Source organism: Vicia villosa, unplaced genomic scaffold (genome assembly GCF_029867415.1).
Source record: "Vicia villosa cultivar HV-30 ecotype Madison, WI unplaced genomic scaffold, Vvil1.0 ctg.001188F_1_1, whole genome shotgun sequence".
NCBI classification, from domain to species: Eukaryota; Viridiplantae; Streptophyta; class Magnoliopsida; order Fabales; family Fabaceae; genus Vicia; species Vicia villosa.
In genome coordinates, this window is record NW_026705526.1 from 1 (window position 1) to 27,896 (window position 27,896).

The following is a 27,896-nucleotide window of genomic DNA, read 5'->3' on the forward strand; positions in this document are numbered from 1 at the left end:
GTGAAAGGAAGCATTCTAGCTGAGCACCTGGCTCACCACCCACTCAATAGTCATGAATCAACCAGTTTCGACTTTCCGGACGAAGACGTCATGTACCTCAAGATGAGAGATTGCGACGAACCACATCCAGACGAAGGACCTGAGATAGGATCCCAGTGGGGCTTAATCTTTGACGGAGCTGTCAATGCTTATGGACGAGGAATTGGGGCAATCATTGTTACACCTCAGGGTACCCATATTCCATTTACCGCCAGATTAACTTTCAAATGCACAAACAATGAGGCCGAATATGAAGCTTGCATCATGGGTCTCGAAGAAGCCATGGATCTAAGAATCAAACAGTTGGATGTATATGGTGATTCTGCTTTGGTCATCAATCAAATCAAAGGAGAATGGGAAACACGCCAACCAGGGCTAATTCCTTACAAAGACTACGCAAGAAGATTGTTACCATTCTTCGACAGGGTAGATTTTCATCACATTCCTCGTGAAGAAAATAATTTGGCTGATGCATTAGCCACACTCTCTTCCATGATTAGGATAAATCATTGGAATGACATTCCTCAGATCGATGTTATGCGCCTGGATAGGCCCGCTCATGTGTTCACAGTAGAAGCAACTATCGACGACAAACCGTGGTATCACGACATCAAGAACTTTCTTCAAAAGCAAGAGTACCCTCTTGGGGCGTCAAAGAAAGATAGAAAGACTTTGAGAAAGTTAGCTTGTAGATTCTTCCTGAATGAAGATGTTCTGTACAAGAGAAACTTCGACATGGTTCTGCTCAGATGCGTTGACAGAAAAGAAGCAGAAATACTCATGAGAGGAATACATGAAGGTTCCTTTGGTACTCACACCAATGGACATACCATGACAAGGAAAATACTGAGAGCAGGATATTATTGGCTGACAATGGAGTCAGATTGCTACCAGTACGCAAAGAGGTGTCACAAATGTCAGATCTACGGCGATAGAATTCATGTGCCACCGTCTCTTCTCAACATACTCTCTTCCCCTTGGCCTTTCTCCATGTGGGGAATCGACATGATTGGAATGATCGAGCCAAAAGCGTCCAACGGACATCGCTTCATCTTGGTAGCTATAGACTATTTCACCAAATGGGTTGAAGCAGCTTCATATGCAAACGTTACAAGACAAGTTGTCGTCAGGTTTATCAAGAATCACATCATCTGTCGCTACGGCATTCCTAACAAGATAATCACTGACAATGGGTCAAATTTGAATAACAAAATGATGAAGGAGCTTTGTGAAGAATTCAAGATTGAACATCACAACTCATCTCCTTACAGACCAAAGATGAATGGAGCTGTAGAAGCAGCTAACAAAAACATCAAGAAAATCATTCAGAAAATGGTCATCACTTACAAAGATTGGCATGAAATGCTCCCGTATGCTCTTCATGGTTACCGTACATCAGTACGTACTTCGACTGGAGCAACTCCTTTCTCCCTTGTATATGGCATGGAGGCAGTCCTACCTATAGAGGTTGAAATCCCATCAATGAGAGTTCTGATGGAGGCAAAATTAACAGAAGCCGAGTGGTGTCAAAGCAGATTCGATGAATTGAACTTAATCGAAGAAAAGCGCATGACAGCTTTATGCCACGGACAGCTATATCAACAAAGAATGAAGAAAGCTTTCGACAAAAAGGTCCGACCTCGCACGATCAAAGAAGGCGACCTTGTACTCAAAAAGATTCAATCTTTTCTCACAAATTCAAGAGGGAAATGGACTCCCAATTATGACGGCCCCTACGTGGTCAAGAGAGCTTTCTCAGGAGGAGCCTTAATACTCACGACTATGGATGGAGAAGAATTCACCCGTCCTGTGAACGTCGACGCAGTCAAGAAATAATTCGCCTAAATAATTAAAAGAACAGCTCGCTAAGTTGAAAACTCGCAAAGAGCGGCTTAGGCAAAAAAGAGGGTCTTGGTGAATCGAAAACCCGAAAGGGCGATTCAGGCAAAAATTAGAGACATAAAAAAATAATCAATCCCGGTAAACTTAAAACCCGAAAGGGGTAGTTTACGCAAAAGTTAGGGATATATGGCAAGTAACTGTGTTCAGGACAAACTTGATCATTCAAAATCCATAGCGGAGTGTTCATCAGCAGTAGGTCATCTTCTACGAAGCACGAATGCAGCGCAACTCGGAGTGGAAGGGAAAGATAACGGTCGTCACGTTTCATCGTAGCCCTTTTCCCGAAAATTACCAATTTCCAACTTTGTAAATACTTCATGGAATCAAGCATTTGGCTGATTACCATTCCATATATAATAATTTGAGCCTTGTGCTTTTCTTTGCAATCTAGTCTTATTCAGTTTCTTGAAATGCATTTTAAGTTTAAACAGTTATTCTCTTGAAACAAATGTTTTCATAAAATAAAATGAATTTACTTGCAAAAATAAAGGTGAAATTTCTTTCTGAGGTTTACAAACAACAGGAAGAATGCAAACAGTTGCTCCGAGAACGGTTGAGACTCCGGGAACCCAGATTTCCCCATGAGGTCGCTTTGCGAACATCTCCCGATGACGGATCTTCAATTCATATTACTCACTTCGGACAGCAGATAACTGATAACCAGATATTCCCAACAGAGTTCGAACTACAAGAAGAGGACATCTTCTGATCAACAAGAATTCAAGTCGTATCATAGGATTTTACATCCGCGGCAATTCTATTCACATTCACTTTACATTTTGTATTTGTCATAATATTCATGCATACATTACATCATAATTGCATAGTCGAATCAGGCTTTGATCCTGTGAATGCCTAAGTCATTGAGGCATGAACTCAAGTTTCCCCTGCAAGTTCCGGAGGAACTTTTTCCTTCGAGACAACAGTTCATACACAAGGATCTCCCCAAGCAAGTCAATAAATGGTAGTCTCCCTCAAAGAGATAGTTTGTTCACTTTTGGAAATCCTCAGCCGAGATTCTCCTGTAGAGCGACACTCGACAGTCTTCTTCAGATAAGATAGTCTGCTTCGCATTTTGGAACTCCCTACAAGTTAGGTATTTCCCCAGCAAGATCCGGAAATGCCACTTTTCGTCAAAGAAAGTAATTCAGAATCTCCCAGCAAGATCGACAAATGATTCCCCCCAGCAGAATCAGTGAATGGTAGTCTTCATCCAGAAGATAGTTCATGATCCCCAGCGGAGTCAACAAATGGTAGTCGTTCCCCAAGGAAAGACAGTTTGTCTGTTAAACATTCAAGAGGACAATAAATGTTGGTTTTCACCCCAAAAACAGTTCGTCCGCCTTCAAACAAAGTCATTAGCCCCTCAAAAGAGCGCGGGCCCATATGACAATCTTTCAAAGATGCCAAGTCAAAAGGGAAGATGGTGATGTTTCTTTATTTACCGTCAAATGGTATCTTACCTCCAAGTGCTGGTAAGAAGTTTGATGAGGAAACAAACCTTTGAAGTTTCTATTTACCATCAAATGGTATCTTACCTCCAAGTGCTGGTAAGAAGTTTGATGAGGAAACAAACCTTTGAAGTTTCTTTATTACCGTCAAATGGTATCTTACCTCCAAGTGCTGGTAAGAAGTTTGATGAGGAAACAAACCTTTGAAGTTTCTTTATTGCCATCAAATGGTATCTTACCTCCAAGTGCTGGTAAGAAGTTTGATGAGGAAACAAACCTTTGAAGTTTCTATTTACCATCAAATGGTATCTTACCTCCAAGTGCTGGTAAGAAGTTTGATGAGGAAACAAACCTTTGAAGTTTCTTTATTACCGTCAAATGGTATCTTACCTCCAAGTGTTGGTAAGAAGTTTGATGAGGAAACAAACCTTTGAAGTTTCTTTATTGCCATCAAATGGTATCTTACCTCCAAGTGCTGGTAAGAAGTTTGATAAGGAAACAAACCTTTAAAGTTTCTTTATTGCCATCAAATGGTATCTTACCTCCAAGTGCTGGTAAGAAGTTTGATGAGGAAACAAACCTTTGAAGTTTCTATTTACCATCAAATGGTATCCTACCTCCAAGTGCTGGTAGGAAGTTTGATGAGGAAACAGCCTTTGGAAATTTTCTCTTTATCTGAGATATTGTCCAAACACGACTAACACCAGCTTCGAGATATGGACATCCGAAACGAGGGGAGGTTGTTTACCTTTTTCTAAGTATCAACACTTAGTTAAAGAAGATGGATTGCGCATCCTACACTGCCGTCCATTCTCCAAAATCCACATCAAGTATTTCTGCAGGAGTTTGTCTCCTCATCCCCGCCAAGTGCGACAGCGGGATCGAATCATACAAAGATTTCAACATCTCAGGAGCGCCCAAAATTCGGGCATTCTTTGATATTTAAGTCTCTTTTACGCAGGAGAGATCGAGATATCAATCTCTCTCCCTCCAGATAAAAGAAACTTAAATAGGGGCATCTGTCATACCCTAATTTTTGACCCCCCTGAGATGACATATCTTCAGGATTTTCATCAAGTCAAAGTAAATATCTAGGGCAGTCTGACATTCAATCGAGGGTGTTCAAAGACAGGAAAACTCAGGCAAAGGATCAATCAATAGGAGGATTAGTCTCTAATACAATCATAAGACTCAAGAGTTTCATTATTTCACCCATGATTGATTAGACACCCAGTCATCTAAGTACAGAATTACTCAAATCAACAGACTAGGGTTTTGAGCCTTATCAAGGACTAAAATCAGGGATCACCTTTGGGAAACCATAAAAAGCCCTAGGGGATCATTCAAAGACATCAATCATCTTCAAATAACTCATATGACAAGATCCACTGGACATCACACCTCATTTCAAAGTCTACAGTCATTATTTTCATCTGGTCGACAATTAGGGTTTTTGACCTAATTCACCAAGATAGTTGACTTTTAATCAGGGCATGAATCCAAAACTCAAGACATGATTCAAGAATCTCTACTACCTCAATATAATCCATTTACATCATTCATTTGAGGAAAAGATCTTGATTCTAAACAAAAGTCCAAAATCTCACCTTATCTGGAAAAAGTCAACTGTATAGGATCGCCATTGACTTTTGAGATCTTTGGTCAAAAAATGACTTTCAAGGATCAATATCATCAATATATGGATAGTAAAGTCATTTGACCAAAGAAATTCAAAAAGAATCTTCAAGGAGCAAAAAGTCGGGAATTAGGGTTTTTGAAGGCATGGTGAGAACTCAAAATTTCACCTACTCAACTCAAAAAAACTTCCAACATGAAAGTTGTAGATCTTGCAAAATAAAACAACATCTTACAATGCAACTTTTTTCAAGAAATCAATCATTTAAGAGATTTGGAGATTTTGAAGTTTTAGGTCATAAACACTTAAAATTTTCTAAGTGTTTTTAACCTAGTTTTCTTCCAACTTTGGCCTCATTTTTCACAAATTTGCCAAAGGATTCTGAAGAAACTTCAAACTAATTATTTGAAGTAGATGTTTAGGGCTTTCCAAATTGTGTTCAACCTTCTCCAAATTCAATTTGAGCTAGGAGTTATGCTTGTTCAAAGTTGGCTTCTTGAAGTAAAATTATAGGTCATGCATCATTTTTTAACTTTGAAATTTTGTGCACATGACCTCAATTATGGATGTTACACGACCCATAACACATCTGAAAACATACCATGCATTCATTTTCACCATGCCATGATAATTGAAGAAGATTCCTAAAACAAGAACATGTGATTATGTAATGATTACATTTGTGAATTTATGGCAAATTGATGAATCACCCAAGGAATCTTCTCACCAACCAATTAGAGCTCACTTTGCATCTGAAATGTCCCCTAAGATCAGATAGAATCAATGGATAGGGGAGTTGGCTCGAAAATGCAATGATCACACTTGGATATTCTTTGAAATTTCTTCATGGCTAAGAAACCAAAACTCTCTCATTAAGCAAGCTCACTCTCTCAATCAGTACTGAACCATTTACCTATAAATAGAGGAGCATACTTCAGTGGAAAAACACACCAAAGCAACCATATTCCTTGCTTTCTCTTTCTCTTCTCATGCTTATTGTTTTTCAAAGTTCTTTGGCAAGAAGAATCGATTTCTTCAAACCAGAGCTTATCTTTGGAAAGTAAGCATTCTAACATCTCAAGGGAGGTCATTTGAGGTGATCCAAGCACCTGGATCACTCCTGCAAGTGGAGGAACACCATTGTTGCTCTCACTTTGGAGCAGTTGCAGTTGGAGGTCCATAGTGCAATTCAGAAGGTTTCTAATCAAGCTAAGCATCCAGGCACGTTCCATAGGAGGTAGTGAAGCTGTTCAGATGGCTGCAGCTCATCTGTAACTCAAGAATCATCACCCTCCATGTTCACTTGAAGCTGAAATCGAGGGAGTTCCATAGAGTAATTCAGGAAGATTGAGGTTACAACAAACATTCAGCTAGCATCACTGAGTTACAAGGAAGCTTTTGGGATCATTCATACAAGCTCAGTTGCTCTCTATCATCCTCACGACTTCCATTTTCAGAGGTAAGTTTCTGAACCTCACCTCTTTAATTTAAGCATTCTTTAAGAAATAGCTCGATTCTATCTTGTTCAGCATCATCAGAGGATTGAAAACCCTCTATCATTATTCATTTATCTTTCAGCATAGCCATTTAATTTGATTTTTAAGTTTTAGGGTTCTTCACGATTTCTGGTAAATTAGTTAGATGTGGTTAATATAAATTTATGTTAGTTACATATTTAGAATCGTGAGTGAATTTAGAGCAAGTTTGGTCTTTACATCTTTGCAAATGGTTGAGAAATGAGCAAGTTCATAAATTTGAAATTTGAGAGCTTGAGGTTGAAGACGAAGATGGTGGTGGCGCGCAATTTTCAAATTCAGGTCTAAGTTTATTTTATTTTGATTGATACCTGTTTCATTAACGACTACATCGTTATAGCTCAGTGGTAAAGAGTGTTTGTGTGTTGCGCGTGCCCAAGGTCTGGGGTTCGAATCCCCCTGGCCCCAGACCTTTTGATTTTATTTCTTTTTTTTCGCTTCTATGCATTTGAGTAATATATGAATTGCAATGGAATCATGCATATGACACCAAGCGCGCGTTGGCTCAGTGGTGTTGTTTTGGGCTGGTAATACAAAGGGCGTGGGTTCAAACCTGGTTGGTGACAAAACCCTATTTTTTACCACTTTTTCCCATTTAATTTCTTCACAACTTTAACCAATTATTTAACCTATCAAATTAATTTATTTTCACTTCATTTTTCACACACTTGTCATTTAATATATCTACTTTGTGAATAATAAAAAAAATCATAAAAATATTATTTATTTCATATATTTTTATTAGGTTTAAAATAGTATGTTTTAAGTGTTTTCTTAAATACTTTAAATATATATATATATTCACTTTGTTTTAACCTAATCATTTTGTAAATAAAGTTTATGATAAAACCCTAATTGTTTAGGTCTTAAATAGGCATAGATCTTCATCTTTACCTTAGTTAAGTTGATTTTTTTGTCAATTTTCAAAACTGTTTTCAATCTCCAAATAAATCAAATGATTAGGGTTTTCAAACAACAAAACCTTGTATCATTCCAAATCATTTTCAAATTGCTTTTACACCAGTACTGTAAAGTACTGGGCCTCTAATAGAGTGTAAGTCCCAAACACCTTCTCTTCTTAGCTTGTTTTCAAAAAACTGTATTTACAAAATCTTCTTTCTGTTTTCAAAACATTCTTCTGGTATTTGAAGGGCATTATTCCCGGTGAAACTCTTCAGATACCTATGTGACTTTTGTCCATCTTCACTTCTTCTGTTTTCAAAAACCATTAACTGTTTATCATATATATATTCAACTGTTATCAACAAAACAACAAAAATACTGTTGAGGCTCTGTACATACTTCTTCAAAGGCCTCCACTCCATCCAGGTTAGGCTTTACAAGCTTTCAATTTACAGACTTTATTTAAATTACTATCAAATATAAACTGTACATATATTAGTTTAGAACTACGCTTGAGTGTAAACCCTAGGACAGTTAAACTATATATATATATATATTATAGGAATATGGCCTAGGATTGAGAATGTCTTCCCGGTGAAGGCTCTTTCCTAATTAGAGATCTGTAGTTCAAACCCCCAAGATGAATTATTCCCGGTGAAACATCTTGGCAAAAACCTTAGAATCCAAAAAAATAGGACACATCCACCCAAAGAGGAATTATTCCCGGTGAAACCTCTTACCCATTTGCTTAGAGCCAAAATAAGTTCAAAACTACATAGCTTTCTCTTGTGCTATAACAAGGACCCTCGATTAGCCTCCTCTTGGGCTTTGTACAAGGACCCACAGGCTTCTTAAAAGCATTTCCAGCTTCCTCTTGAGCTTGTATACAAGGACCCATCAGGTTTCTTATAAACATAGGAACAGGTCTTTAGTCACCTTTTAGCCTACCCTGGTGAGTTTCTTCCAATTTAAACCAGACTTTAAACAAGCTAAGTTTGTCTCAATTTTACATTGAGTACACTTTTTGGAATGAGAGACATGGACAGTCTCTGTCACCCTTATCTTCATCAATCTTCCTTAGCAGAGTCTAGGATCCATATTTGCTTATCCTCAGTAGGAGTCAGCCTTCATCTTGGGCTTTAAACAAGAAGTCTCCACTAGATAATCTTTCTGCCAATCATTTCAATAAAACCCCTGGAAAGGGTTAGCCTCCAAATCAATCTATCATTTCAATAAAAATCCCTGGAAAGGATTAGCTTCCACACATTCCTTCATGTTAATTAATTTCCCTGGAAAGGGTTAGCCTCCAAAGTCAATTAATAAATAATTAAAGATTCATTCTCCTAGGAGATAATTTCCCCAAAAGAGTCAAAACCCCTGGAAAGGGTCAGCCTCCAAAAACATGATAAAGTCAGTCTTTTACCAAATAATTTCTCCAGCTGAGTCAAAATCCCTGGAAAGGGTTAGCTTCCAAAGAAAAACAGTCTTTTAATAAATAAAATCTCCTCAATAGAGTCAAAACCAACAAAAACAGTTAGCCTCAACCTTGGGCTTCATACAAGGCACCAAACAATAAAACTCCCCTGTCAAGAGTCTGCCACAACCTTGGGCTTTGTACAAGGCAGAAAATAATGTTTTTCCTAGCTAGAGTCAGCCACAACCTTGGGCTTTGTACCAGGCACACCAAAATAGAGTCATTCATAGTCTCAAAAATTCAGTTATCCTCAGCAGTTAGCCACAACCTTGGGCTTTGTACAAGGCACACAAATAGAGTCTCCCTAAGTTGAGTCAGCCTCAATTCTGGGCTTTGTACAGAACACCAAATAAAATCCATCAAATAAACACTCTCCAATTAGAGTCAGCCTCAATTCTGGGCTTTGTACAGAACACCAAAAACTCCTTAGTTTAAATTCTCCCCAGTAGAGTTATCATTTCAATAAGTCAATAAAATCAATCAAAAAAAGCCTCAAGCTTGGGCCTCATACAAGCCAGCTAAAGTCAAATCTTGTATATAGTAGATAGACATAGCTTATCTCTATAGAGAGATATTTTTACTACTCTACCACATTCAAACAAACATTACATTTCATTTCAATTTTAATCAAGTCTCCCATTTAGGATTTTGAAAGGCATGAGCTGGCAGTAAAACCCAGACATGTGGTAACTTTCCCTAATTTGGATGAGCATCTTTCTTTCATTTAAGAGGCATTTGACTGGTATACTTGCACATACACAAGTAAGGTCCCCCTCTTGAATGAAATGAATTTAGTTATTCTATCACTCTTTTAAATGTTTGTGGTAGAATAGTACGAATACCTCTCTGTAAAGATGATTTCATGTCTCTTTACTATAAACAGAGATTTAATTCAAAGCTTCAACCTTGAGCTTCAAGCAAAGCACCAAAAATCATTAATTTCCCTAGTTAGTTCCCCGAACTACATTAAGCTCTGACTTCCACTAGGGATATGTAGGCATGAGGTTCACAAGGAATCTCAGCGAGCTAATAAAATACCAAAAAATAGTCAGTTTGTCTGTCTGTCTGTCTTTTCAAATCAATTCAATTCCTTCTCCTAATACAAAGGAGAAACTTTCCCAATCATTAGCAATAAACACAATCACAATGACACAGAGAAGGTTCCTATAGAGTACTACAAATATGTAGGGTGTTTAAACACTTCCCTATGTATAACCGACCCCCCGGACTCCAGAATTTCTAGTCTAGGTGAAATCCCCACACTTAGCAAACTCCTAGGGTTTAGTTGAGATCTTTTTTTCCCCTTTCCTACTCGTAGGACAAATAAGAAAGTTCGTGTGATATCGTAGGAAGAACTGAAACAAAATTCCTCCCACCACGGGCGCATTCTCCTTCCAAATTTCGCGTGAAGGGTTTAGCGTGCCGTCCTCCCAAGTGAAACGGGGAGGTAAAGAAAACGACCACCACAGTCGTGTTAGGTTGAGGTGTTGCCTGATAGACAATATTTTCGTATGCATGTGTTCCCATAAGATTGTGCGACAGAGATTCTTTCAGACCAGTTTGCAATGGTTTGGATGATGATTTTGCAGTAACACTGAGCGGTGAGCAACGATTCTGAATCCCTATAATACTGATAGATGAAGTTATATTAGAAAGTGGTATCCTTACATTGTCACGTAATGGATGATTGAAACTGCTATAACATATCTTGAAATCACTTCCATTCTCATCAACTTTATTTCTTTTTTTTTTCTTTCATTCAAGACAGTTCTCCTGTGCCTTCTTGCGAGTGCCGATTTCCTCTTCCTCTCAATGATAGTTGTATCCATGGTTATTGAGTTACAAAATGATTTACACTGTCAGTCATATAAAAAAATACATGATAAGAGCACCGATTTTTTGATGTTGTTTCGTTTTAAAACAGATGCATCAATAAAAATATGTTATAAGAATATAGTTTGAATCGTTGTGTATATATAGATATTTTCACCACACAAGTACAAAATTTGACTGAAAAAAATAAATAAAACAATGCATAAAACTCAAAGAGTCATCTAAAATGAATAATTAATAAAGTGCACGCCATGGCTACTAATATCACGAATTCACACGCACATACAGCAAGCTCAGCATAAATGAAACGTGCATGACATATATTTTCATCATTACACTTTTGGTTGAAGAACGTGCTAAGCACAATAACCAATCGTTTCTGAGAAACTTGAAAGGTGCATCATCATGCTAAGACATACTCAAGTAACCATTATGTATACGTTTAGCTTTTATACACAACATGATTTCATAGCTGTATTATATGGTACAATAATTATGGTATCATATTTTATTTTTTCTATGAAAGTTAACTTATAAGATGTCTTCCCCAAATATATAAGCATCGTAGCAAGGAAAAAACTGATAATTTGATATGTGAATAACACGGGATTCAATATATTTTTTAATAAACATCACCACGTAGCAACCAACTACATCCGTCTAAAATCTCTACATTGTATGATATGCCATCCAATCACCTCCACTGTAAATCATCCCATTGTATGATATGCTGGCAATAATGGGTAGAAGTATAATTTGCAACCACTCAGATACAGTTTGCTGAAGTGTTGTGTCCAGAGATAGAAAGAGTAGAACCAAATAGGGTTGCTATATGTTTTAATAAGAAAATCACCTTAAGACAAAATATGTTTTAATAAAAAATCGAAATAGGATAATGCTATAATAATTATATAATGCCCTAGTTGTATGCAATCTACATAGTATGTGAAAAAAAAAATTAAAACAGCAACAAAAGACAACAATAGTGTATGGTGATAAAACATACAAACTTAATATGTTTAACATATTTTTATCCAATATTCAAATCGTACTTCCATTAAATATTGAATCACGACGCATCCTTAGAGGCATAAAGCATATAGTAATGGGATGTTTATTTTTTTGTAGTGCAGAAGAAACAACTCATTTGAGACAAATTGATCATCTCAATTTTAAGATATGCCATAAGTCTTGTACGAAACATTTTTATAGGTCGTTACTAAACAACGTATCGATAAGAATCTAAGCATTTTGTTAAAGTTTATTAAATAAAAAGCATACTCCTTTATCTTTTGATCCATATAGAAAGGTTAAATACAGAAATATTCTACACGTAAAAACCAAATTATATATAAATAACAATAATTAGACAACTCAAGAAATCATATTTCCTAATTAAAAAAACCGTTGTTAAAAATAGTTGCTGCAATTTCTAATTTGCAAGAAATACAATAACTTAAAATTAAACACTTGATTTGTCCCATAAGGTTCAAATCATATAAAATACACCAAAATAAAGTGTTCATCGGAAACAAAAAAAACAAATCCTACAAACTGGGTACAACACATATTCCTTGCTCATAGTCCACTACTCTTCCTTCTTGATATCTTTAATTAACTTCGTCGACGAAAGCTGTACACCTTCAAATTCCTCAACAGATTCGCTCAAAATTCTCTTGGAAGGGGTAAGATTAGTATTTGAGGCAGAAGGATCATAATCGGCTGAGACATACAGAGGTTCATGAAATCATGCGCATGGAAAAAAATTTCTTGTCAAGCAAAACATTTGCAGACGATAACAATCAGATACATTCAGCAAGTGAATTATGCAAACTTACAGAAACACTTGGAAATTCGTCCTGGGTTGTTGGTTCAATTATGCGCAGCCTAGGTGTAGGCTGCACGAGAAATAACAATTCATCAGTATGTTACAACGTAATTAAATGTCCAGTTAATAGCCACAGCAAAACAAATTTACCTCTTCAACTCTAAAATTTTCCTTGACTCTGCTACGGGTTTCCGGATCATCTCTGAAACCAATCACAGAAAGGCGTCCATTTTGGGTTGGAATACAGCTCTGATGGCCAGCTCACGCTTCAATATTGAATCAAGTTTGTAAGGAAATTCAAGCGGATCATACTCCCCACTCTTGTTTCATAAAAAATAAAAAAATATGTTAGAATACATTTATTTGAATTATGGACAGATAGAATGATGAAGGGAGCTCATGTACCCTTTTTAGACCATTTATAATCTCAGTCGCGGATTTGCCTACCAACTTAACACAGTCGACGTCCCAAAAAATGAACTTTGCATTGCATTTACCGTCAACAGCCAGTATTTCCAGTTTAAACCTACAACATGCTATATTATATCAAAAGCCATAATAAGATATAGAAAGAAAAAAAATTCTGAAATAGCTTAAACAATACCTGGGCATGGGAGAAGGACTTATATGCTTTGCATAACACTGAAGCTTTCCATCCCTCAGAGTCACACTCTTTGTACAGTCAACACATCCATCGTAATACCATCCAGATTGTCCAACATCAAATTTATCCAGCGTGGCAACAGTTACGCATGTAGTTTCCTAACATACAAACCCAATAAAAATATTTAATGATGAGCGGTAGAAAGTTAATAATATACATTCAAAGTACGTGATCGCTTGCCTGCTGCAAACCCCCTATTTCTGCAAGACTTAAAACATCAGCTTTCCATAAAAACTTATCGAAATCCGAGTATTGTGAATTCTGTGATGCACTAACTTGCACGACTGTATCTGATAATTTTGGGAAATCACCTTTAAAACTGCATCAGTAATAATAAGGTAATGCATGTTAGAATTATATTATCTATCAAACGGTCCATAAAAAAAAAAGACGATGCAAATACCTTTCTTTTAGCTTAGAAACCTGTTCAAAACCTGTATCATTAATAACCAGTTTTGTGCCATTCCACGCATTTGATACGTTTAAAGGAAAGTTGCCTACAAAGATATATTAAATAATCTCAGAATGTCAAATTGTTTATAGATTTATTATATCACATAAAAAAACACCAAATCAGAAGCATATACCTTGAGCCTCCTTTATTTAAGCATTAATTAGAAGTACAACCATATTACCAGCATCCTTATTTTTTGTCCAATACTCGTTGAATTGGATTGCAAATATTACCCATAAGGTACACACAACCATGGATTTGCTACAATATAATAAAACAGATCCGTTAAAAATATAAAAAGATCACATGCATATGTATAAGAGTGTGTGTATATGGATCTCACCTATTATCAGTAACTGAAAAAACAACTTTGCTCTTGTTGTTATCAGAACTGACGTGCGATTGAGTAATCTCTACAACTCCACCAAGAACATCTGAAATATAAGAACGAGCAACATAAGATAAGCGCGTATATAAGTCAAAATTAACACAGGTATAAACTCAGAGGTTAAAAATTCAGAATTAGTCCATGAAGGATAGAAAAACACTTAGAAAGGGGGGGTTTGAATAAGTGTAGTCTTAAAAACTTGAACAATAAAAATAAATTGCACGGTTATTTTTATCCTGGTTCGTTGTTAACTAAACTACTCCAGTCCACCCCCACGGAGTGATTTACCTCAACTGAGGATTTAATCCACTAATCGCACGGATTACAATGGTTTTCCACTTAGTCCGCAACTAAGTCTTCTAGAGTCTTCTGATCACAACCTGATCACTCTAGGAACAACTGCTTAGATACCCTCTAAGACTTTCTAGAGTTTCCTGATCAACACGATCAGTCTAGTTACAACTTCTTAGATAACCTCTAAGACTTCCTAGAGTATTCTGATCAACCGATCACTCTAGTTCCTTACAACTTAATGTAATCAATTCTAAGAGTATTACAAATGCTTCTTAAAAGCTATAATCACAACTGTGATATTTCTCTTAACGTTTAAGCTTAATCTCACTGATATATTACAACAGCAATGTAGTGAGCTTTGATGAAGATGAAGTTTCTGAGCTTTTGATTTGAACAGCGTTTCAGCAAGTTTGTATCAGCAGAGTTGTTAACCTTGCTTCTCATCAGAACTTCATATTTATAGGCGTTTGAGAAGATGACCGTTGGATGCATTTAATGCTTTGCGTGTTCCGTACAGCATTGCATTTAATGTTTCACGCTTTTGTCAACTACCTCGAGCCTTGTTCACGCTGTGTCTACTGACGTTGCCTTTAATAGTTTCCAACGTTCTTTTTGTCAGTCAGCGTAGCCTGCCACTTGCACTTTCTTCTGATCTGATGTTTGAATATTATATTTGAATATCATCAGAGTCAAACAGCTTGGTGCATAGCATCTTCTTGTCTTCTGACCTTGAAGTGCTTCTGAGCGTGATACCATGAGAACTTCAGTGCTTCTGCTTCTGACCTCAAGTTCTTCTGATGCCTCCATAGACCCATGTTCTGATTCTGCCTTGACCATCTTCTGATGTCTTGCCAGACCATGTTCTGATGTTGCATGCTGAACCTTCTGAGACAAAGCTTCTGAGCGCTGATTTGTGCATACTCTTTATATATTTCCTGAAAGGGAAATTGCAATGTATTAGAGTACATCATTATCTCACACAAAATTCATATCTTTGTTATCATCAAAACTAAGAATATTGATCAGAACAAATCTTGTTCTAACAATCTCCCCCTTTTTGATGATGACAAAAACATATATAAATGATATGAATTTGCGATCAGAAAGAGCAGCCGGCTAAAGACAAATTACACAGCTATAGCATAAGCATGTGAATATGTCTCCCCCTGAGATTAACAATCTCCCCCTGAGATGAATAATCTCCCCTTGAAATAAATACTCGAAGAACTTTAATAATAAAAGACTTCCCTGATTATTTCGGTAGAGACGATCACATAAGCTTCTGTCTTTTGACAATTCATAGCTTCTGACTTCTGCTTCCATTGGACAGCTTCAGAACTTGAATTCCTTTAGATCCCTAGAACACTCACAGCTTCTGATTCCTGCTTCCATTTAGGACAGCTTCAGAACTTGAATTTCTTTGATCTTCAGAACATTCACAGCTTCTGATTCCTGCTTCCATTTAGGACAGCTTCAGAACGTGAATTTCTTTGATCTTCAGAACATTCACAGCTTCTGATTTCTGCTTCCATTTAGGACAGCTTTAGAACTTGAGTTTTCTGGATCTTTAGAACATTCTCAGCTTCTGATCTCTGCTTCCCTCGGATAGCTTCAGAGCTTTGAATTTCTTCTTACATCACTTCATGCTAGATTGTATCAGAACATTGTTGAATGTACCAGAGCATCATCAGAGCATCTCTACATCCTGAAATGTTACAGAACAACACTGAACGACAAAAGTCAGCATGAATGAGTTAGAACATAAAATGTGTATCAGAACACAAAATATGTATCAGAGGCATATAAGCCATATAGAATATATCAGATCCAATACACAATATATCATAGCAAATAGACAATGATTTGGATCATATTCTATTATCAGAATTTCTGATCATTCTTCTTTCTTGCTTCTGATTCTGAAGCTTCCAAGCACTCAGCTTGCTTCAAGAATCCAAGAGCTTGATCTTGTTGCTTCTTGTGTTGATCTTTTAGTTCCTGCAACAACACAACTTAAAAACATAGAACTTTGCAAGTTCTGTTAGTAAAGCAACTGATTAAATCAAATCATTTATCACATATTTCTCCCCCTTTTTGTCATAACATCAAAAACAGAAAAGATTCAGATGTAAAACTAAAAAGAAACACATGGAAGAAAAGGATAATTTTCATTTAAGCTCAACAACCCAGAAGTACAGAAGTACAAAAAGAGAAGGAAGACAAGATGCACAAAAACAGATGCAACAAAAACAAAAGACAAAACAACAAAGACTCAATCTAAGATGGCCCTAGCCTTGACATGATCTTAGCCAGCATCTCTTGAACCACATTGTTGTGTCCTTCTTGCCTCTCCATGAAAGCTCTAAACTCAGCATTGACTGAGCTTTGCTCATCCTGGTTCTTCTGAATAACTTCCAGCTTTCTTTCAAAACGGGAAAATTCATCAGAAGAAGCTTCACAGCTTCTATCCACAGGGATGACATTTTGATCTGCAGCTTCCATAGATAGATCATTTGCAGGGATTTCCTCAACAGGAACAGTTTCAGCAACATGATCTTCAGCATCTGCTTCTTGCATAGAAGCATCTCCATAATCTGCAGCCGGAATCTCAGAGTCTCCATTCTCAAGTGTCTGAAGAATGGCAGCTAGATTCCTGGGAGCAGAAGGACCTTCAACTTCTGGTGGGTCAACAACTTCTGGAATGACCAAGCTTGGGTCTTTCTCAGAAGGGTTTTCCCTCAGAAATTCAAAAAGAGTCTTGAAATCTCCGAGAAGAACAGGATAATCAGGAATCCAGATTACAATCTCCCTGCAAGGGTTAGCTTCCAATGCAGCAGCCAATCTTGCTTGTTCCAATTCATCCAAGAAGGGCTTCTCCTCAGCAACAGCACAGTTTCTGAGAGGATGGTAGTAAGTACCATTATTATCCTTCAGAAGATATCCAGGGAACCAGGGGCAGCAGCCACTAATTTCTTCTGTACTCCCTTTGCTTCTACTTGAAAAAACTTGCGAAATCTTTTCCAAAGATTTCTTGTAGAAACGTCATCCAGACCATTTAGAGAAGCATCCTTCAGAAGGTCTAGACTGCTAATCACCTCATGTCTGAACAGTTCCAAGCAGGTATAGGGTTCAGGTTCAGACGGATTGAAGGTGAATTTGTAGTCAGGGTAGAGAAGACTATAGGGCTGGGATTCTCTGGTAGGTAATGGAAGGTCTAGAGAAGGTGGAGGTGCGGTGGATGAGGAAGAAGGGATATCTGAGAGAATGATTGATGAGGGTGGAATATCAGAAGGGATGGATTGAGAAGAGGATGGAGTATTTGTAAAGGGAATAGGTGAGAAGGGTTTATCAGAAGGAGTTGGGGGATGAATACTTAAAGGTGTGGGGGTTTAGAATGGGAGAGGAAAAGGATGATGGAGAAGGACTTGGTAAGGTGAAGTTTACTTTTGGTTCAGAAGGAGGTGATTTGGGAGAAGGTTTAGGGACAGAAGGAGGTGGAGTAAAAACCTGCCTGGAGGAGTGTTCAGAAGAAGCATGTGAAGATCTGGTTCTTCGAAGGGAGTCTCTGATCCTTTTATTTCTGCGTTCAGAAGAGCCTACCTTGTCAGGATCATAGGTGACCCTCAATTTCTTGGCCCTCTCAGCCTCATCTTCTTGGGCCTTTCTTTTTAGCCTTGCCTGTCGCTCCTTCTTATCCTTCTTCAGAATGTCAGCTTTGGACGAGAGAACTCTGCCACGGATCCAAGCAGGATCAACATCTGATTGCTTCCTAACGCAATCTTCCAGATAAAGCTTGACAACTTGATCAAGTTCTTTATGAAACAAGGAGATGAATCCTTCAACAGCAATTCTTCTTGTCAGAATGTCAGGAAAGCTCGTGCACACAACAGGTACATTCTTAATGAGTTCCAGTCTGAACAGATCAACACCATTGAAGATGGGACCTTGAATTACTCCAAGAAAATGAGATGCATTGATTTTTCTGATGGAGTCCACCACTTTGCTTTCAATTAGAATGTCTGAAATCATCCTTCCGAATGGAATAGTCATTCTTGGAATATGAGGGTACTTCGCCCTTTCGTCTTCTCTTGACTCAAAGATAGAAGTTTTCAGATTCTCAAACAGAATATGAGAGATGTTGATCTCTATCTTTTTGCCAATGCAGAAAAGAGTATACTTGTGAGTCGGACTGATGTAGGAGGAGGAAAGCATCCTTTTTCTATGGTGAAGGGAACCCAGAATAATCTCAGCCCATGCTTTATAAAAAGGCCTTAAGGTGCCCGTGTTATGAGAATCAATTCCAAAAACCGTGGAGATTTGTTTTTCAACTGGAGTGCAGTCAACTGTGTGGGGTTGAAGACCAGACCAACCTTCTTCATCATCAAGATTGTTCAGCTTCCTGATGAGCTTCTCAGTGATAACCACTTCATGCCCTAGCACGAATGAAATGATGGCAGTTGGTGTAACCGTTGCATGTACCCAGAAATCCTTCACGAGTTCAGGATAAATTGGACAACCAGTCTATTAAGATATTTAGACCATCCTTGCTCAAAGATTCTTGCATCACACTGAAAGCCATTTGCTTTAAGGTTGTTGATGTCCACAGCAAATTCACATAGAATTTCCAGTTCTTTCGTGGGTATTAAGCATGTTTTCAATGGAGCATTCTCATATTTTCGTAAAAAGATCTGTGAAGAAGTGAGCCTTTCTTTTGAATTTGAAGAACAAGAAGATGAGTTCATGATGATTTTGCTTTGAGATCAAATTAAAAACTAGGGTTTGAAGAGAAATGCAACGAAGGGGATGCACAAAAGAGAGAGAAAGAGAGAAAAAGAGGGAATGAAGATGAAGCGGGTTATTTTAAAAGATTTAAAAAAAAATCATTATGCATTTAATGAGAAAAGACATTAGGAGAGAGAACGTGGTAAATGAAATGATTTAATACAGTTACCTAGGTCGGCGTCTTATCAACTGCACGCTTTGTACTAACCGTACAGACACGTGTTCACCATCAGATAATAGATGACAGCTGTAATTTTCAGAATAGACTTTACGCCTTCAGATTCTGATCACTGCTTCTGATCTGATCAACTTTCTCTTCTGGAATCACTTCTTCTGAAGTGCTAATGAAAATCTGAATGATCTTCTGATTCATTACCTCTGATATACACAGCTTCTGGAGATTTGCTTCTTGGTTCTGCAGCTTCTGATATGACGAACTATATCTGCAAAATTCTTAAGCAGCTTTGATTCTTCAAGACCAAGTTTATCATCAAACCAGATATTGATTGATTCTTCTACAATCAATGTTTCAATATTGTATATTCTGTAGCTTTTAGAGCATTCAGAATAACCAAGAACGAAACACCATTGCTTTAGAAACAAACTAAACAGATGGTTCCAGAATTAATAAACTTGCTCTTCTGATCTCCTTCAAACTTAACTTCTCCAATAGATTTAAGTACCAGGACTTGGAAAACAGTCCTTCTTCCCTTCAAGTGTTGAGAACATCTTGAGTCCAGGTGACATGACATGTTGAATGTTGTCTTCTTTGTCACCAAGAGAATCTGCAATAGAAATAGTCTTTTCCTTCGGTACCCACATTTTCTTGGGTCCTTTCTTGTTAGTTCTCCTCAAGTTCTGATTGAACTTGGGTTTAGCAAAATATTTAACAGGAGGAACAGTATGATACTTCTTATTTTGAGTTCCATGATATTTCTTAGGTTGTGTCACATGCTTCTTGGTGTGTGTTATGTGAAAACTTTGTGCATGTGATGTGTGCTTAATATCATGGGAGTGGCCAAATTTAAATTGGTTATACAGAGGCTTGTATGATATTTTCATATCATCCACAGATTCAAGCTTGTATGGGATTTCACTCTCATAACCAATGCATAATCTATTGTTCCCAGACACAGCATATATCATAGAAGCTAGCTGACTTCTGCCAATACTTCTAGATAAGAACTTCCTGAAACTTAAATCATATTCTTTCAGAATATGATTCAGACTAGGAGTGGATTTTTCTGAATTAGAAGGAGATCCACTATTTTTGGATAGATTTAAAACTTTTTCCTTTAGTTCAGAATTTTCCAATTCCAGCTTCTTAGTTTCAAATTCAAATTGCTTCTTCAGCTTTTTGTATTTGATACTAAGATGAGCTTTGAGTTCCAGAAGTTCTGTTAAACTGGAAACTAACTCTTTTCTAGATAATTCAGAAAATACCTCTTCAGAATCTGATTCTGATGTAGATTCTGATCCATCATCTTCTGTCGCCATCAGCGCAAAGTTTGCCTGCTCTCCTTCAGAGTCTGATCCTGATTCTGATTCAGAGTCATCCCATGTTCCCATAAGACCTTTCTTCTTATGCAACTTCTTCTTGGGATTCTCCTTCTGAAGTTTTGGACATTCATTCTTATAGTGTACAGGCTCATTGCATTCATAGCACATGACCTTCTTCTTGTCAAATCTTCTGTCATCAGAAGATTCTCCACGTTCAAATCTCTTTGAACTTCTGAAACCTCTGAACTTCCTTTGCTTGCTTTTCCAGAGTTGGTTTACCCTTCTGGAGATCATGGACAGTTCATCTTCTTCTTCAGATTCTGATTCTTCAGGATCTTCTTCTCTAGCCTGAAAAGCATTAGTGCATTTTTTGATATTTGATTTTAATGCAATAGACTTACCTTTCTTTTGAGGCTCGTTTGCATCCAGCTCTATTTCATGGCTTCTCAAGGCACTGATAAGCTCTTCCAAAGACACTTCATTCAGATTCTTTGCAATCTTGAATGCAGACACCATTGGACCCCATCTTCTGGGTAAGCTTCTGATAATCTTCTTTACATGATCAGCCTTGGTGTAGCCTTTATCCAGAACTCTCAATCCAGCAGTAAGAGTTTGAAAGCTTGAAAACATCTTTTCAATGTCTTCATCATCCTCCATCTTGAAGGCTTCATACTTCTGGATTAGAGCAAGAGCTTTTGTCTCTTTGACTTGAGCATTTCCCTCATGGGTCATTTTCAATGACTCATATATATCATAGGCAGTTTCCCTGTTAGATATCTTCTCATACTCAGCATGAGAGATAGCATTCAGCAAAACAGTCCTACATTTATGATGATTCTTGAAAAGCTTCTTTTGATCATCATCCATTTCTTGCCTTGTAAGCTTTACGCCGCTAGCATTTACTGGATGTTTGTAACCATCCATCAGAAGATCCCATAGATCAGCATCCAGACCAAGAAAGTAACTTTCCAGTTTATCTTTCCAGTATTCAAAGTTTTCACCATCAAATACTGGTGGTCTAGTATAACCATTGTTTCCGTTGTATTGCTCAGCAGAGCCAGATGTAGATGCAGGTGGATTTGTTGGAATTTCACCAGCCATCTTTTACTGAAGCGTTTTTCTCTTCCTGAATCTTTTCTAAACACGGTTAAGTGCTTGCACCTTAGAACCGGCGCTCTGATGCCAATTGAAGGATAGAAAAACACTTAGAAAGGGGGGGGGGGTTTGAATAAGTGTAGTCTTAAAAACTTGAACGATAAAAATAAATTGCACGGTTATTTTTATCGTGGTTCGTTGTTAACTAAACTACTTCAGTCCACCCCCACGGAGTGATTTACCTCAACTGAGGATTTAATCCACTAATCGCACGAATTACACTGGTTTTCCACTTAGTCCGCAACTAAGTCTTCTAGAGTCTTCTGATCACAACCTGATCACTCTAGGAACAACTGCTTAGATACCCTCTAAGACTTTCTAGAGTTTCCTGATCAACACGATCACTCTAGTTACAACTGCTTAGATAACCTCTAAGACTTCCTAGAGTATTCTGATCAACCGATCACTCTAGTTCCTTACAACTTAATGTAATCAATTCTAAGAGTATTACAAATGCTTCTTAAAAGCTATAATCACAACTGTGATATTTCTCTTAACGTTTAAGCTTAATCTCACTGATATATTACAACAGCAATGTAGTGAGCTTTGATGAAGATGAAGTTTCTGAGCTTTTGATTTGAACAGCGTTTCAGCAAGTTTGTATCAGCAGAGTTGTTAACCTTGCTTCTCATTAGAACTTCATATTTATAGGCGTTTGAGAAGATGGCCGTTGGATGCATTTAATGCTTTGCGTGTTCCGTACAGCATTGCATTTAATGTTTCACGCTTTTGTCAACTACCTCGAGCCTTGTTCACGCTGTGTCTACTGACGTTGCCTTTAATAGCTTCCAACGTTCTTTTTGTTAGTCAGCGTAGCCTTCCACTTGTACTTTCTTCTGATCTGATGTTTGAATATTATATTTGAATATCATCAGAGTCAAACAGCTTGGTGCATAGCATCTTCTTGTCTTCTGACCTTGAAGTGCTTCTGAGCGTGATACCATGAGAACTTCAGTGCTTCTGCTTCTGACCTCAAGTTCTTCTGATGCTTCCATAGACCCATGTTCTGATTCTGCCTTGACCGTCTTCTGATGTCTTGCCAGACCATGTTCTGATGTTGCATGCTGAACCTTCTGAGACAAAGCTTCTGAGCACTGATTTGTGCATACTCTTTATATATTTCCTGAAAGGGAAATTGCAATGTATTAGAGTACCACATTATCTCACACAAAATTCATATCTTTGTTATCATCAAAACTAAGAATATTGATCAGAACAAATCTTGTTCTAACAGTCCAAGACGACGGTTACCAACTAAAATATTTGATTGGAACTTGCCATCTACAATGTCATCCAGACTAAGTAGATTGAGAACATTAACAAGAATTTCTGGGTTGTCCGTTTTCTTAAGGGAAGTTGAACCACAGAACACCAGCTTGTGTTTGTGATCGGTGGACTTAAAAGAGAAGTCATTGGGACCTACTTTAAAATTCTGCATTACGTATGAATAACCATGACAGAGATATTCCTTGAACTTGGCAACCAAGTAAGGAGGCACAACAACTTGAATCATAGATCCCTATATTAACAAAAAATTATGGAATCAGGTTCTGGTCCAAAATATATGTAAAATAAGTGTACAGAAATGAACATGAATGCAAACCTTAGAATCCACGAGAATCATTTCAAGGTGTTCCTTCTTTGAAGCACTTGTGACCGACCAAATATGTCTGCACCTAACAGAAATCTTCCATAGGTCCTTTGAGTCATTGATATCTCCCACATACTCAATTGGACGCGCCATTAATTTCTTTTCACGTTTTACCTGAATAAATAGATATTAATATACAAACTAACAGCAACAGAATGTTAATATAAATGAGAAAACATATATAAAACCTTGAGTAGTATTGGTAGAACGATTTTGGAATGAATGGCATGCAGGTGAGGGTATTTATAGTGGAGCTGGGCACAATGCAGCATGGAAAGTTGAAAGGTTTTGGTTGTAGGAAGTTGTCCTAAGTCCCTTGCGTGATGATGCAGCTGCCGTCTAGGGTTTTTAATTCCAACAAACATCCATAAATGCAGAAAAGCACACGCAACATATATCATAATTACATTTGGTTTTTCAGTATGCTTGAAACGTGATAAAAGGTGAAAAACAACAGAAATTTTTTGGAGAAAATTAATGATACAGTTTTGCTGTGCTTGTGCCATGTCAGCAAAATTTGAATTAGAATCAACCATGATTCAGTATTTAATACAAAGACTAAGTCAGTTAGGGCATACGTGGAAATTCCAGGTACTTTAAACTTTATATATTGTTAATAGATTCCTTTCTCAATGCAAACTGTTGAATTCGTCATCTCATAAATTAATATTTGCAGTTTTCATTGTATTTTTTTACTTTTCAAATTAAGAGTACTGGGAATAATCCATTAAAAAGAGAGACCATTAATTTTTCAGATTTAGTTTCCATTTCTCTCTCTTTCGTGTTCCATTGCTCTCTCATCCATAAATCAAACATTAAACAAAAAAAACAACACAACCATGTATCTTTCTACTTATGCGAATATCTCTAAACCAACAACACAAAAATGAAACAAGAGCAAACTGTAAAAAGGAATGGACGAAAGGAAGAACCTTGTCAGCGGTGGTAGCAAGTCTTCGTGGCATAGGGCGTCGTTGGCCATGAAGATTCATATACGGTGATGGTGGTGGTGATTGGCGTTGCGTAACGGAGGGAGGATTGTGGACGGACTCGCGATGGACAAGAGCTTGTGCAGTGTGTGGTGTCGTTTTTTTTACCTCCCCGTTTCACTTGGGAGGACGGCACGCTAGACCCTTCACGCGAAATTTGGAAGGAGAATGCGCCCGTGGTGGGATGAATTTTGTTTCAGTTCTTCCTACGATATCACACGAACTTTCTTATTGTCCTACGAGTAGGAAAGGGAAAAAAAGATCTCAACTAAACCCTAGGAGTTTGCTAAGTGTGGGGATTTCACCTAGACTAGAAATTCTGGAGTCCGGGAGGTCGGTTATACATAGGGAAGTGTTTAAACACCCTACATATCTGTAGTACTCTACAGGAACCTTCTCTGTGTCATTGTGTTTGTGTTTGCTGCTAATGATTGGGAAAGTTTCTCCTTTGTATTAGGAGAAGGAATTGAATTGATTTTAAAAAGACAGACAGACAGACAAACTGACTATTTTTGGTATTTTATTAGCTCGCTGAGATTCCTTGTGAACCTCATGCCTACATATCCCTAGTGGAAGTCAGAGCTTAATGTAGTTCGAGGAACTAACTAGGGAAATTAATTGTTTTTGGTGCCTTGCTTGAAGCTCAAGGTTGAAGCTTTGAATTAAATCTCTGTTTACAGTAAAGAGACATGAAATCATCTCTACATAGAGGTATTTGTACTATTCTACCACAAACATTTTGAAAGAGTGACAGAATAATTGAATTCATTTCATTCAAGAGGGGGACCTTACTTGTGTGTGCAAGTATGCCAGTCAGATGCCTCTTAAATGAAAGAAAGATGCTCGTCCAAATTAGGGAAAGTTACCACATGTCTGGGTTTTACTGCCAGCTCATGCCTTTCAAAATCCTAAATGGGAGACTTGATTAAAATTGAAATTGAAATGGAAATGTTTGTTTGTTTGAATGTGGTAGAGTAGTAAAAATATCTCTCTATAGAGATAAGCTATGTCCATCTACTGTATAAAAGATTTGACTTTAGCTGGCTTGTATGAGGCCCAAGCTTGAGGCTTTTTGATTGATTAATTAATTATTATTGACTCTGGGAGATGACTCCACTGGGGATTAATTACAGGGTATTTTTGTGTTCTGTACAATGCCCAGAATTGAGGCTGACTCTACTTAGGGAGACTCTATTTATGTGCCTTGTACAAAGCCCAAGGTTGTGGCTAACTGTTGAGGATAATTGAATGAATGACTCTATTTTATGTGCCTTGTACAAAGCCCAAGGTTGTGGCTGACTCTAGCTAAGGGAAACATTATTTTCTGCCTTGTACAAAGCCCAAGGTTGTGGCGGACTCTTTTTTAAATTGAGTATGGATGACTCTATGGGGAAAAGATCCTGGGTGTTAGGAATCTTTGACACATGAAAATATGGTTTATCTGCCTTGTACAAAGCCCAAGGTTGTGGCTACTGAATGATGAAGAACTCACTGGGGAGACTCTATTATCTGCCTTGTACAATGCCCAAGGTTGAGGCAGACTCTTGACGGGGGAGTTTTATTGTTTGGGTGCCTTGTACGAAGCCCAAGGTTGAGGCTAACTGTTTTTGTTGGTTTTGACTCTACTGGAGAGATTTTATTTATTGACTGTTTTTCTTTGGAAGCTAACCCTTTCCAGGGATTTTGACTCAGCTGGAGAAATTATTTGGTAAAAGACTGACTTTATCATGTTTTTTTGGAGGCTGGCCCTTTCCAGGGGTTTTGACTCTTTTGGGGAAATTATCTCCTAAGAGAAATGAATCTTTAGTTTTTTGACATTTTTATTATTTGACTTTGGAGGCTAACCCTTTCCAGGGATTTTGTTGAAAATGAAAGAATGTGTGGAAGCTAACCCTTTCCAGGGATTTTGTTGAAATGGAGGTTGATTTTAATTGACTTTGGAGGCTAACCCTTTCCAGGGGTTTTTTATTGAAATGAATGGCAGAAAGATTATCTAGTGGAGACTTCTTGTTTAAAGCCCAAGATGAAGGCTGACTCAATGCTGAGGATGACCAAAACATGGATCCTAGACTCTATTAAGGAGGTTTGATGAAGATGAGGGTGACAGAGACTGTCCATGTCTCTCATTCCAAAAGGTGTACTCAATGTAAAATTGAGACAAACTTAGCTTGTTTAAAGTCTGGTTTAAATTGGAAGAAACTCACCAGTGTAGGCTAAAAGGTGACTAAAGACCTGTTCCTATGTTTATAAGAAACCTGATGGGTCCTTGTATACAAGCTCAAGAGGAAGCTGGAAATGCTTTTAAGAAGCCTGTGGGTCCTTGTACAAAGCCCAAGAGGAGGCTAATCGAGGGTCCTTGTTATAGCACAAGAGAAAGCTATGTGGTTTTGAACTTATTTTGGCTCTAAGCAAATGGGTAAGAGGTTTCACTGGGAATAATTCCTCTTTGGGTGGATGTGTCCTATTATTTTTGGATTCTAAGGTTTTTGCCAAGATGTTTCACCGGGAATAATTCATCTTGGTGGTTTGAACTACAGATCTCTAATTAGGAAAGAGCCTTCACCGGGAAGACATTCTCAATCCTAGGCCATATTCCTATAATATATATATAGTTTTAACTGTCCTAGGGTTTATACTCAAACGTAGTTCTAAACTAATATATATGCACAGTTTATATTTGACAGTAATTTAAATAAAGACTGTAAATTGAAAGCTTGTAAAGCCTAACCTGGATGGAGTGGAGGCCTTTGAAGAAGTATGTACATAGCCTCAACAGTAATTGGTGGATAACAGTTGAATGTATATATGATAAACAGTTAATGGTTTTTGAAAACAGAAGAAATGAAGATGGACAAAGGTCACATAGGTATCTGAAGAGTTTCACCGGGAATAATGCCCTTCAAATACCAGAAGAATGTTTTGAAAACAGAAAGAAGATTTTGAAAATACAGTTTTGAAAACAAGCTAAGAAGAGAAGGTTTTTGGGACTTACACTCTATTAGAGGCCCAGTACTTTACAGTACTGGTGTAAAAGCAATTTGAAAAATGATTTGGAATGATACAAGGTTTTGTTGTTTGAAAACCTTAATCATTTGATTTATTCGGAGATTGAAAACAGTTTTGAATTTTGACAAAAAGGTCAACTTAATTAAGGTAAAGATGAAGACTTTTTAACTAATTAAGACCTAAACAATTAGGGTTTTATCATAAAATTATTTACAAAGTGATTAGGTCAAAATAAAGTGGCAATATATATTTAAAGTATTTAAGAAAACACTTAAAAACATACTATTTTAAACCTAATTAAAATTCAAGAAATAAATAATATTTTTATGATTTTTTTGACTATTCACAAAATAGATATATTAAATAATAGGTGTATGAAAAATGAAGTGAAAATGATTTAATTTGATAGGTG

At 37.3% G+C, this 27,896-nt stretch overlaps 1 protein-coding gene across 1 annotated transcript; it reads right to left on the reverse strand.

Annotated features, from left to right (window-relative positions):
• Nucleotides 1-12,361: 12,361 nt before the first annotated feature.
• On the reverse strand, nt 12,362-24,025 carry LOC131633902 (uncharacterized). Its single transcript, XM_058904575.1, has 12 exons — nt 23,897-24,025; nt 23,442-23,603; nt 23,117-23,357; nt 14,063-14,153; nt 13,901-13,980; nt 13,669-13,762; nt 13,446-13,584; nt 13,206-13,363; nt 13,007-13,127; nt 12,752-12,850; nt 12,584-12,671; nt 12,362-12,495 (listed from the first exon to the last, which is right to left on the reverse strand). The coding sequence occupies exons 1-12, from the start codon at nt 24,023-24,025 to the stop codon at nt 12,362-12,364; spliced, it is 1,536 nt and encodes a 511-aa protein (XP_058760558.1).
• Nucleotides 24,026-27,896: the final 3,871 nt, after the last annotated feature.